The sequence below is a fragment of the Zeus faber genome (genome assembly GCF_960531495.2).
Source record: "Zeus faber genome assembly, chromosome: 3".
Classification (NCBI taxonomy): Eukaryota; Metazoa; Chordata; class Actinopteri; order Zeiformes; family Zeidae; genus Zeus; species Zeus faber.
In genome coordinates, this window is record NC_137190.1 from 18,667,318 (window position 1) to 18,679,855 (window position 12,538).

At 41.8% G+C, this 12,538-nt stretch overlaps 1 protein-coding gene across 1 annotated transcript; it reads right to left on the reverse strand.

Annotated features, from left to right (window-relative positions):
- Window positions 1–2,460: 2,460 nt before the first annotated feature.
- On the reverse strand, window positions 2,461–10,994 carry rab27a (RAB27A, member RAS oncogene family). The gene is made up of 6 exons (XM_079997723.1): window positions 10,804–10,994; window positions 6,820–6,989; window positions 6,109–6,194; window positions 5,874–5,977; window positions 5,288–5,411; window positions 2,461–3,637 (listed from the first exon to the last, which is right to left on the reverse strand). Exons 2-6 carry the CDS (start codon window positions 6,970–6,972, stop codon window positions 3,442–3,444), a joined length of 663 nt encoding a protein of 220 aa, XP_079853849.1. The 5' UTR covers window positions 6,973–6,989; window positions 10,804–10,994; the 3' UTR covers window positions 2,461–3,441.
- Window positions 10,995–12,538: the final 1,544 nt, after the last annotated feature.

A 12,538-nucleotide genomic window follows, 5' to 3' on the forward strand; every position in this document is an offset into this window, starting at 1 on the left:
AGTGTGTGTGTGCGTTCGTGCGTGCGTGTGTGTGTAGGCTGTGGCTAGCGGTCCACTTTTATTTACCGACGTTTGTGTAATTCAATGAAACAAAAATATCCTCAATTCTCGCCGTTTCCAGCGGTGTCCGGACACCGGGGAAGGTCGGAACTAACGTTTAAACCAGGCCTTGTAGATCTAATATGAGTGGAGAGTCTAGCAACTGGATTGCTTATTTCTCGCCTAATATTTGTTCGGAAACAGATTTGAATGTACTCATAAGGTGAAATCAGTGAAAGTTTACAGAGAAATACAACAGAATCCGGAGTAGATCGCAAACCCCATTGGCTCACAGAACTAGGGGCCTCCGAGGGTGGCTCCAGCCAGAAATAAAAACAGCTTGTTTTGGAACACTACGGTTTTGAGGCATGTTGCAATGGCTGAAATGCATAATCTAATCGGTATTTTCAGCAGAACAACGTTAAAAACATGTTTTGGGGACCTCAGAGACCTATATTAACTTGGTGAAAAAGGAGCATAATAGGTCCTCTTTAAGTTAGAACTCTGAGACCCTAAATTCAAGAATACGTTGGACTTTTTTTTCTTCAATTTTTACAAGCTCTTAAATAAGAAAAAAGTCGAAATATCTTATGCTTCAAAGGCTTTCTCTTATACGATGTAGACACAAGCATATATGAATGAAAACAGCTAATGAAAGCGGAGTATGTCTGAAAGAATTTGTATCGGTATCCTTTGGTTGGTACGTGGCGGTTTGTCCAATCAAATTAAAGTGTCATATGACCATATGGACAAATACAATTAACAAAATCAAGGGGAAAATCCAAAGGTATTGATGATTTGGAGGAACTGAAACAACTAATGTCAAAGGAAACAGGACTAATAGACTATGACATTGAAGCACTTACCGCGCAGGATGACTTGGATGTTGAAGTTCACACTGCATTGGATTACTTGGATGGGATAAGGAAAACCAGTATCAAAAGATTAATGCAAACCGTGCCCGTGGATCAGAGGACTCTGGCAAACGCAATGAATCCTAACGCAAGCCTAAGTAAATCAGATAAATTCAGTTATTTGAAATAAGTTTCTAACTGATAGTGCAGAAATGCGGTTGCAGGCTTGGCTTTTAAATTCTGATAGTGCAATCAACATACCACACCGATTCGGCTGTAAGGATGTGGATTTCAATGTGCATTTGAACGAGCGATTGAATCTAACCTCAGTTCAAAGGACCAAGCAGAAAATTGCATAATGCAAACTGAATATGAACATGAAAAGCAGGCGCGCAGTCTAGAACGTATAGGTGGGGTTATCAGATACTTATGGAAAGCCTACTATGATGCAAATAATTCCTGAAGAAATAGCCCCTCAGTTCACGCCTCAAAGCTGTCCCGATAACGCATTCAATGTATTAAAAAAAAAAAAAAACAGCTGGTGGGATTTGCGCCAAAGGAACTGGAGAAATGAGAGAGAACGGATGATCTGACCCTAAAGAGGGAAAGAGGGGTCGGGCAGGACTCACAACTCTGCCCGTACAGCCAGTCCAAGATGCAAGCGTAGCCAAAGCGAACAAAGGTGGCAGTATTGCCAACAGCTGATAGGCAACTTTGAATCGCTGGAGATGGGAATACCTCATGAGTGTGAGATAGGCGCACAATGTCCAAGTAGTGACCAAAACCATTCCGTTCAAGGTTGGCCATCCACTACCGCAGGAGGATACAGTCCCCCAAGCACATGTGGAGAATAGGACGCATTGAACAAATGTTTATCGGAAGAGGTGGAAAGATTTGATCAAGTGGCATGAGATTACCCTCAAATGTGATCCTTAAAAGGGTCAGTTCAGCTGCTTTGCCCCCCGGAGACGGATGCGGAGTTGGATGAATGGTCTGCAGCTCGTGCAGCTCGGAGTTTGTGACAAAAAATGATGAAACAGAGCCTGCTTACCTTGAAGGCCATACATGGTAAATGACATCACAGTAAATGACGTCACAGTAAGAGGGACCAGCGACCACAACTACAACATGCGCGCACCCAGGTCTACCTTAATCGGCCTCCCCGCTGCCGGACAGAAGTAGGCCTATTTGCCAATATTGCTCCCTTTTCTGCTTAATTTAGAGGTGTAACCAATAAGAAATAGACTTTGCATATAGAACCTTGCTCATTTTGCCCATTTCATGATCCATTAGGTCATGAAATGAGATGAGCGGACTCAAGATACATCAATTCTCTGTTAGCTATTAACTGGTAATGTCATATATCAAATCAGCAAAAAAGTTATGGCTTCTGAACATAGATGATAAATAAAAATATATTTATTTTGGGGTATAGTGTACATATATGCAATTCTAAAGTGCCAAATAGTATCAAGATGTATTTGCCACTCTAGACAAAAAGATGGTAGTGCATTGTAAAAACAATGATTTGTTTGATAACTTGGCAAATACAATAAGTAGTTCCATGTTATATCACCATCTTTTAATATACTGACACAAAATACAGTATACATCAAACATTACACAGATTCAAATAAACATTTGTGTTTTTTCAAAGAGTAGACTTTTTCCATTATTTCAAATCAGACCGGTAGCTTAATATGGTTTTCACTTTTGCATAGGTGTCTGACCAATTAAAAAAAAAAAAGCAATATGTTTTCAACTAACCTCCAAAGAGCTACTTTTATTTTAAATGTATACAAAAAAAATGTTTTCCTCTAGGCCATAACCCACTTTCAAAATTAAAATGAAACTCATACACAGGACAGAAGTATTTGCCCCCATACAGCTGGAAGCTCAGTTGCTTCACTTTTGATGGATACAAATTTGGTCTAGGTCATCAGTTATTATATCCGTGTTCCAATTCAATTATATCGCAGCAGTACACAGGACATTAAGTAATGTTTGGTATTTTTTTTAAATAACTAGTTCCCTAAGAGTTCCCCATTATTAACCAATCTTGAAATTGTTGAGCAATGTTTGACTAGACATCCAATGACTTGTTTTCCTGAGTTGTTTTGAGTGTACATGTAAATGCATGATCATTTTAAGTAAGAAAGGAGCATAATAAACCGTTTACTTATACTCGCAGCTGTGCAGCAATCAATATAACCGGAAGGATGTTGCAGATAACACAAAAGATGACATTTAAGCTCGTAATCAGCATGCTCAAGCAGTGGCCCAAAGTGAATTCATATGCACAAGTTCAAAAAAGGCACATTTAGTTGACATGTTTGAAGTGCATGTCAACAACACTATAATTTATAATATACTTGTTTGTGGGACTGCCATCAATAGTGTACTTCTTTTACCTAACATACAAATAAAACAAATGCTCATGGTTTAAAAACAAAAAACAACAACTGACTTAAATCACCTGTTAAATGTTTGTATTCCTACCTTGTGCCAATATAGTAGAGGGACAACAAATAGACTATTACTCTGGAATCTAACAGGCACATTTGTTCTCATTCGAGCCCTCTGAAAATTCTGCGTTGTTGGGTCCGTTGGCCCGCACGGTGCCCTCCGGGATCCAAGACTTGTCAACACAGCGCTCCATTCTCTTCATGATGAGGTCCAGCAAGACGTCCACACTGTTGCCCACATTGTGTCCATTTGCCGCACTTGTCTCAAAGTAGGAAATTCTGTGAAAAAGAGAAAATCAATTGTTAAATCAAGGGCTTATGAGGTACTTCCAAATATTCAACGACATCAAGTAAATGTACTTAAAATGGTTGTAAATTAATTTTAAGTTTTAAGTTTTAAGTTCATTTCGTAGCTTTCATCCAAAGTGACTTAAAGTCCCCGTAAAGCCAAAATAAATGTGTTCTAGGTTTGTCACACCACAGGAAAAAAATGTGTTCTTAACCACCCAGCCAAATGTTAATGGTTAAAACAATCTCCAAGTATATGAGGCCAAGTTTAGGTTCAAAATTGAACCAAAATGACACCCTGAGCGACGGACTCTCGTTCAGTGCACACAAAGCACACACCCACTGAGCCGAAGAACGAGTCGCTCGCACACACACACACCACCCTGCAGCAGGGTGGAGCGGGAGAATTTTGGTTGGTTGAACACCGGCTGGGATACGCATTCGTGTAGGGGGGATGGTGACAGGAAGCCCGACCAGTTGGTGAGTTGCAGCAATCAAGACAGCCGGCGACAAGGACCAGTGCCAGGAATTTCACTACTTCTCTGGAAGGAGTGAGCGCATGCTTTGGAGGGAAAACCCACAGTGGAGGATCTCACTGGTGGCGGTGTTGCTGTACTGCTGCGGGTGCAGGGCAGCTAGATAACACGCGTCATGAGTGATCACAGAACACAAGCTTAAACACCCAAGGACCACTGACAAAACCACTGTGATTGCGCAACTTAGATCTGGCGGTTCGGGATTATATGTATGACAGGATTATTTGTATGCAATGGACACAAGTCAAGGTGCCTCTCGAAGACCTCGGTTTCGTTGTTTTTGGCGGCGCCTGTGTCGAGGAGCGGTAACTGCAGGTGTGTTTTTCTGCACTTGTTTTTCAAAGTTTCATCATCAGTAGTCACCGATTTCTGTGTTATTTCGGCCAAGTTCACATGCAGCGCTAGCAGAGACCGGGGAAAAAAGTTAAAAAAAGTGAGTTGAAGCGTGAGTCTGTTGCCTTAGCTCCGCCTACCGTCTCTGGTGGACCAACCACTGCTGGGTGATGGCAAACACGTCACTAACTGCGCCGCTTGTGATTTGAATGTATGTGACAAATAATCTCTTGAACTTGAACTTGACAGGAAAGTCGCCACAGACACGTGGTTTCTAATTCTCCATATATACCTCAAATGCGGCTTTCATCAGTGGGCCATAGGCTCCATCACTTTCGTCTTACCTCGTTCGGAGATAGACAGTGACTTAACAGGCATTTACTTTAATTAAATCTTACGAGATTGGCACGTTAATGGTTGTAAACGTGGCCAATGTGTGTCGTTCTCTACGTTACGCATGTCTGATGTAATTACATCCCTGCAAAATCAAATCAAGGAATGAACCAAACGACGAAACATTTAAAATGTGGTTTCTCTCATTAGGCCACTTAACCCCCCTCAACTTATTCACTTTGTATTCTCTGGAGGTGTGTCCACTGGTACACAGAACAGGATATTTTACAAAGGTGTGCAAATGTTTGTCTTTCAAGGAGGTAGTGTACGTAATCCCATATTCCCCTGCACAGACTTAGACAAATAGAGCAGCCACTGCCTTCTTGGCAAACGTTTCGAGCGGAGGTCACTTCAGAGATGGAGCCAAAGGGACACATACCCGTACTTCTCCGCCAGCTCCCGGGCCTCCGCCTCACTGACCGCCCGCTGGTCTCCCAGGTCACATTTGTTGCCGCAAAGGACAATGTCTGGGTTTTCACAGTACGCATGGACCTGCAACTGACCTGAAAACACATAAGTAGAGGCTCATCATGCCTGAGGACTTTTAAACCGCAGCAGAGGTTCAAATGTTTATAATAAAAACGGCAATAAAAAAAAACATGAATTCATCATGGCTATCTATCGTAGGTCATGAAGTCACACGCCGCACCCTAAAATCGACATGAATTGGCGTAAATGAAAAGGAAAACTCAAGAGATATCAACTGGTGCAGTGATTGGTTGGAGTAAATGTTTAAATACTCTTAGTCCTACACTGAGAGTGACTGACGGTGGTTCTTCATAATCAAACACAAAACTCTTTACTACTGTCAGTTTCAATTACTTAGTAAACTCTAAGACTTAACAGTGTCGTAGTTGAAAATGCCAATTTATCACTTATCTGACAGTCACCTACGTCTTCCTTCTTATGTTAAGGGCAAAAGTCCCCGGAAGAATCAATGTGATGCATTAACTGAAAAGACGTACTCATCCAGTTTCTGACATTGAGGAAACTCTGCTCGTTTGTGAGGTCAAACAGCAGGAGGAAGCCCATGGCGTCTCTGAAAAAGGCCGTCGTCAAACTTCTGAACCTTTTTCATTCAGGAGAAAAAACACATAAACAAGGTGGGAAATGTCATTCAGCGCGGGAATAACAATACTTTTTTGATCTTTTAGGATAAAATGTTCGCGCGATGGGTGTTTTTTTTTTTTTTTTTTGTACCGCTCTTGTCCTGCAGTATCCCACAGCTGAATGTGAATCTTCTGTCCTCTTCCTGCAGTTCCATCTGGGCCATTAGACTTGTAAAGCTACAGGAGGCAGAGAGGCCAAAAGACTCATATACACTTTGATTAAAAAGCAGGGTTGTTACACACCTTCTTTCCGAGTCAACAGATATCTCTCTGTGTGATCTACCGAACTACACTTTAGTGACCCAAACTTGAGGCTTGCATTGTACTAAAGTGAAATTTGCTAATAGACAGCGCAATGAAACATCATGTAATATGTTTGAGTAATATGACAAATGACATGTTGAGGTTCTCAAACATTAGAATATGAATTTAATTTTCACGTTTTATTATCTTCGTCACAAAGCAAAAATATTAAAACGTGATGTGCATCCTAGTTAACCACATTGTGTTATTATAGTATGAGTGGTTGCAAAATAAATATTAAGTAGCCTTGTTGTGGCGTTGCCAAGATGGTATCAGTTATTTATTCTGAAGGAGTGTGCTCCTGTTCAGAAACATTAAGTCATCCTCTTGACATTAGGCAAATTCCTTTCCCCTCACACTTGTCACTCGTCTTTTGTTGAAATAGTTTCGGTGTTGAAATGGCTGAGGTATTTACACCGCCATGATTGGTGTTAAGACAAAAAAAATACATGCGGACATGAAGACGAAGGAGATATTTGATGCTGAGATGTCAACTTACCACTCTCCTTTCTCTGAAGTCTATTCCCACTGTGGTAATGAATTTGGAGTTGAACTTCCCGTCCGTATACTGGTAGAGAAAGCTGGTTTTCCCAACGCCCGAGTCGCCGAGGGCGAGGAACTTGATGAGATAGTCGTAGTCCCCATCAGACATAGTGACGGCTTATTTCTCTGACAAGACACACAAGTGGTAAGTGTGAAGACAGCAAGCATCAAGATAATAAAAAAAAATGTGGAAATACAACTGTGCACTCTCACAGAAGGAAACCTGAGAGGGCTACATATGAGATGATAAATAGGAAGAGACGTCCATTTCATTCATATTTTCATTTAATTTTGGCCTTAATTTTAACCCAATAGTGTATTTAAATTGAACACAACACACAAGTATGCCATAGCAGAATATGTTGGATGGGATGTACAGTATACATTCAAAATGGGTGTTCGCAAGAAAAGCCCTTTTAGTTTTGTTTGGTGCGATATTTATACAAATATTTGGAATGCTCACAAATGCAAAAAGCCCAATTAAACATGAGAAGGAAAATACATTTTAAAAAGAATGAATTTGGTTGAATGGCTGATTTCATGTTGCACTCACTGCAAAGGATCAACTGGATAAGGCCAGTCTTAACAGATGAGTAGAGAGAAAAGGAAAAAATGTTTTATTACAAATGTCAACTACAGAAAACGCAAAGAAGTGGCCAGAGTTTAGATAATTCAACACTATTCATTATGTTACTTGCGCAAAGTGCCAGGATTTTAAAACTCCCACAAAGAAGTGTAGCATGCACCATGTGACCAGGGCATAAAAAAGGATTTCCAACATTCTTCACAACCACACGCTACGGAGTTTCATGGAGCAAATAAGCAGCTTAGCGTTTTGAGCAATAACAAGATCCATGATGAATGAACCGTGACCTGCGTGTTTTGTCCGAGCTTCAACGCCCTTGGCAGAACGTGCAAAGGTGGCTCAACCATGGGTTGAATTTGGGATCTGGGGGTTTTACTTCATAATTTGAAGGAACCAGACGTTTTGGCACCGAGACAGACTTGCAGGTCCTCTGGCGGGGCCTGTATCACTGTTTAAAACTGTAGAAGAAACCACAGCTGATCAGGCCTCAATGTCAGTGCCTCATTCGGTTCTTAAAGCAGAGACTGACAACGCACTTCTATTTTACAACTTCCCTGAAATATGGTCGATAAAGCCATTATGTCTTTGAGTGTGTCAAGATTCCAAAATGAAAATGCTTAAAAAATGTTGGTTTTTTTCGCAACAAAGGGATAGTGTACAAAATGGCACTATTCACAATCACAAATATTAAGTTGGTTCGTAAATATGTTTAAATCGTAAGTTGTTTGAAGATAATCTGGAGTCAAACAGGCATTTCGTGACAGCAACTTGGAACATTTTAGCAAATCTCTGAATGAAGTAAAATATTCAGTCTCTTTCCAAGTTTTACGCACCTTTTTTTTTTTCCTTTTACCTCTCAAAAACACTCCATTTAGATCTTTCTTTTAATCAATGTCATCATCTCAACTGTGAGAGGAAACAGCTGCGATGTCGGAGAATAACGTTCCGTTGGAGTTGGGAAACAATACTCGGAGAAACCGCAGCCGAGGGAATTGACACTGAAGCAAATAAGAGAAAATGATGTTCAAAAGTAACGCTGTTTAACATAACTTTCTTCAACTCTGACTTGGTGTGAACCCCCGCCTTGCGCGCACACACACACACACACACACACACACACACACACACACACACACACACACACACACACACACACACACACACACACACACACACACACACACACACACACACACACACACACACACACCTTGTGAATGGCAAGACTCTTGTGGCCAAAATACAAATGTGGATCAGATCTGGAAAATGAGAGCACAAAGTCCTTGTTTGAACAGAACACCTATAAAACAAAATGAAACCAATGCAGACGGTTCAATCAATCTAGTGTTTCGTGCTTACATAAATGTTTGTATTCCTAAAATAGCACCCAAAAACACATCAATTACCCCAGTGGGAATGTGTCTTAAAAATGTCCCTTTGCTTAACTTTCTCAATATTCAGGAAAAGTTGCGGAAGATCCTTTAAGGGACGTGCAAGCACAGGTTGTTTATAATTGTCGTAACTAGTGCATACCAGAGTTTCTAAGATGTTTCAAGGGCAGAGTTTAACAAAACGACAATGATCCAGTCCTCAGCATGCCCACTCAAGACGGTCTCACGGAGCCCCGAAGCCCCGCCTCCCGCTGGCTCGCTGTTTATTGAAGGTTTAGTAATACAACACGTGTGGCTTGTCCAAATTGCACCGATTTTGTCGCTGCACATCCTTGGGTTCCCAGCAATACACCCGCCAAGTGTGAAGTAGATCGGATGAACTGTTGTCGAGATAAACGAAGGGCGGACAGACAGACAGACAGACAGACAGACAGACAGACAGACAGTCAGTCAGTCAGTCAGTCATCCCTGGGATACTGATCCATTTGTGTCACATGTGCAGCAGGTTTACAGGATGTTCCAGAACCATGATGTAACATTTTAACTCATCAGCTGGTTATGCACTGTTATAGCTGTATCTTCATGCATGGTATCTGCAGGTATGAGTTCAATTTAATGCTTTTTCAGACCTTTTTACACATTTTTAACAAAAATGTGGGATGAAATAACTCTTTTATTCAAATGAGTATTTTGGGTAGATATAAACGGTTGGTACTACATATTTGAGGTGGGTATTAGGAAGAAACAGAGCAGGTTGAACGGGATGGTTCTGTTATTTGAACAGTTTCCTTCGGGTCAGGTAGGAAAGCAAGTTATTAGGAACTGTACACAGAACTTTTGGGTAGGGAAGCGCAAAGATTTTCTTGGGTTTCTCTGCACAGCGTGACTCGTACAAAGTGAGTTGGATTAATCGAGCCCATTCTGTGGGCAGTGGGCAGACTTTGTGTTTTATTACATGAGAAGTATTTGCCCTGACGCAGGAGGACTCGACCCATTGTGACAGATAATAAAACAAGTATGTTAAAATAAAGACGTCATAAATTCAAATGTGAGACGGAGGATCTCCTGACTCCCGAGGCTGAACATTTGTCAAACTGAACTTGACATTGCTTAAGGACCCACTGCGACATTGTGTCCCACCAGTAGCTGCAGCAGCAGAGCTTTGAATTACTGCAGGCAGCTCCCACTACTCATACACGTCAGATAACAAAAGTTGGCTTTATTTAGGCAGGACCCACCCTGGGCAAGTGTCCAACTCCAGAGCACTCATTCCATGTACATATAACAGTGTGTGTGTGTGTGTGTGTGTGTGTGTGTGTGTATATAGAGTCTGTTAATTTCATTGTCATCTATATTTCAGTTTTATATCTTATTCCTATTTTTTACGTTTTTGTTTTTTTTTCTATTTGCACAGTGCCCATCTCACAGTCTCTGGAGGCTGCCAGAACAAACAAGGAAAGACTGACACATGCTGATTAAAACTACTGTTCTCTCTCTCTCTCTCTCTCTCTCTCTCTCTCTCTCTCTCTCTCTCTCTCTCTCTCTCTCTCTCTCTCTCTCTCTCTCTCTCTCTCTCTCTCTCTCTCTCTCTCTCTCTCTCTCTCTCTCTCTCTCTCTCTCTCTCTCTCTCTCTCCCCTCGATCAGAATCAGCTGACGATCCGTCGAACGAACCTCTAACTGGACCGCAACAGAGCCGCCGAGTTCGTGCGGAGGAAACGATCAGTTTGTTTTTCCATTTTCTTTTGTCATTCAAGTGGGAAACGGCGCGGTCGGTTCAAAAGTTATTCACGAGCAAATAAAACACTTGTTCCTCCTCGTTGGAGGCGGATGACCACACACACACACACACACACACACACAGATACACACACCTCAGCGTCTCCATCCCGGGTTACAAGTTTACATCTCCGCCCAGCAGACGCTACCAATGCCCCGAGGGACGTTTCCTGAAGTTAAACTTACCAGCCCCGGGCTTTGTTGCGCAATGTTTCCAGATTGGTGTTAATCGTAAAAAAAATAAAAGAAAGGAAAAAAAAGTTTACATTAAAGACACCAGAGTGAGTTCAGGAAAGTGTCTTCCGATCCATCGGTGACCGCCCGCGGACTGGCGTTATTTACGCTGGGCTAGATCGTGGAGGCTGTCGGAGCTCCTCTTCCTCGGGTGAAAGAGGCTCCTCCCACCGCCGCTTGAACCTCCCTCCTCGTCACAAAACTCGAGGAAACGACGATCCGAAACGCGCTTCTCCGCAATCCCATTGAAGTGGCGATCCGTCACGTAAAAATAAACACATTTGGTGCCTTTTTGTTTTGTTTTTTTTAAAGCCGGCACTTTTTAAGGAACAGCAGTTCGGTGTATCGGCGTCAGGTATGCGCTCCTCCATTTGCGCGTCGCGTTGTTGGTGGCGGGGTCCGCCTTTCCTGGCAAGAGTGCAAAAGATAAGGCCGATCCGTAAGCTGTTGACATGGATGAACATTCACAAAAAAAGAAAGCAAACTAAAAACAAAACCCACACTGCCTCAAGTGACCAACGAAAATTAACAAAGAATCAATGAGCAGAGGAAGGCAAACTTTGTGTAAAGTAAGTTTGACCATCTCAAGAGCTGGATGTCGGGGCAGTTTTGAATGGAATTCTGGGAGCACCCAACGCAGACAACCTCATGGATTTGCACTATAAGGACACTTAATGAAAAGCCATGAAGTATCAATGGTACATTTATTTCCACGTAGCTATTGGTTTCATCTCAATCGTTTGTAGAGTTCTCTCGAATCAATTCAAATACGCTGTACATATCGGCAAGGCTGTAGGGATTAGGGGTACTGTATATACTTTTCAGAGGTTGGCGGATTACCAAGGGGGTGGGTATACTGTCCTGCATGTTTCAACGGATTGATCAATTCCAATCAATCAATTCCATCGATGTAAAACTACTCATCTAACTTCTTGGAGACTTACCTGTCAGTTAACCAGTCAACGATGACCTTGAATTTCAATTGAGTAAGGACAAGCTTACTCAATTGTTTAAAATACAGTGGAATTGGGCAATCATTTACACTTTTATTACTTACATTACTTTTCAGGCTTTATTATATAGTTAAGCTGTTCACATTGATGGCAGAGGTTATTGCAGCCAGACAACTTACAATGGAGTATGATTATTGAGGTCTTGAATGGTGTGTGTGTGTGCCACCCTGCCATGGACTGGTATCTTATTCAGGCTGTCCTGTAATAAGAAGAGTCCTCGCAACCCTGAACAGAAATAAACAGGGGAAGGAAATGGATGGATAGACACAGAACATCTCACAGCAATGAGGCATAAAACTCCACGAAGCAAGGTAAATTGGCATATAAAATATTTTATTTCTCTCAATGACCAACACAATGCAGGTTAGGGAAATATTCTTCGATATTGCCCTCTTAAGCTTTGGCCGCAGGTCCCGAAAGTTCCCCAGCCACTGACACAGTTCCTTGTGGTTCTACTTGTCCAGAATTTTCTGGAAGTGAAGATTTATTTTGTCCCAATTGACCGTCATTTTCTGGCACATCCTGTTTTTGCGGTCCCGGGCTCCTCGGTATGGGATCAAAATAAGGTCTGTAAATATAAACACCTCCAATGACGCCAAGCAACGTGGCGAAGGCCATCTGTGTAAAAGGCATTCTTCGTCTGAACATGGTCGCTCTTCATCGAGTCGCAAGAC

Excerpts from the sequence above, each read along its gene's own strand:
- rab27a (XM_079997723.1), bottom strand. The coding sequence starts at position 6,972 with ATGTCTGATGGGGACTACGACTATCTCATCAAGTTCCTCGCCCTCGGC. Across the intron at positions 6,195-6,819 it reads ACTTCAGAGAAAGGAGAGTG|CTTTACAAGTCTAATGGCCC; the intron begins GTAAGTTGACAT and ends TGCCTCCTGTAG. Across the intron at positions 3,638-5,287 it reads GAGCTGGCGGAGAAGTACGG|AATTTCCTACTTTGAGACAA; the intron begins GTATGTGTCCCT and ends TCTTTTTCACAG.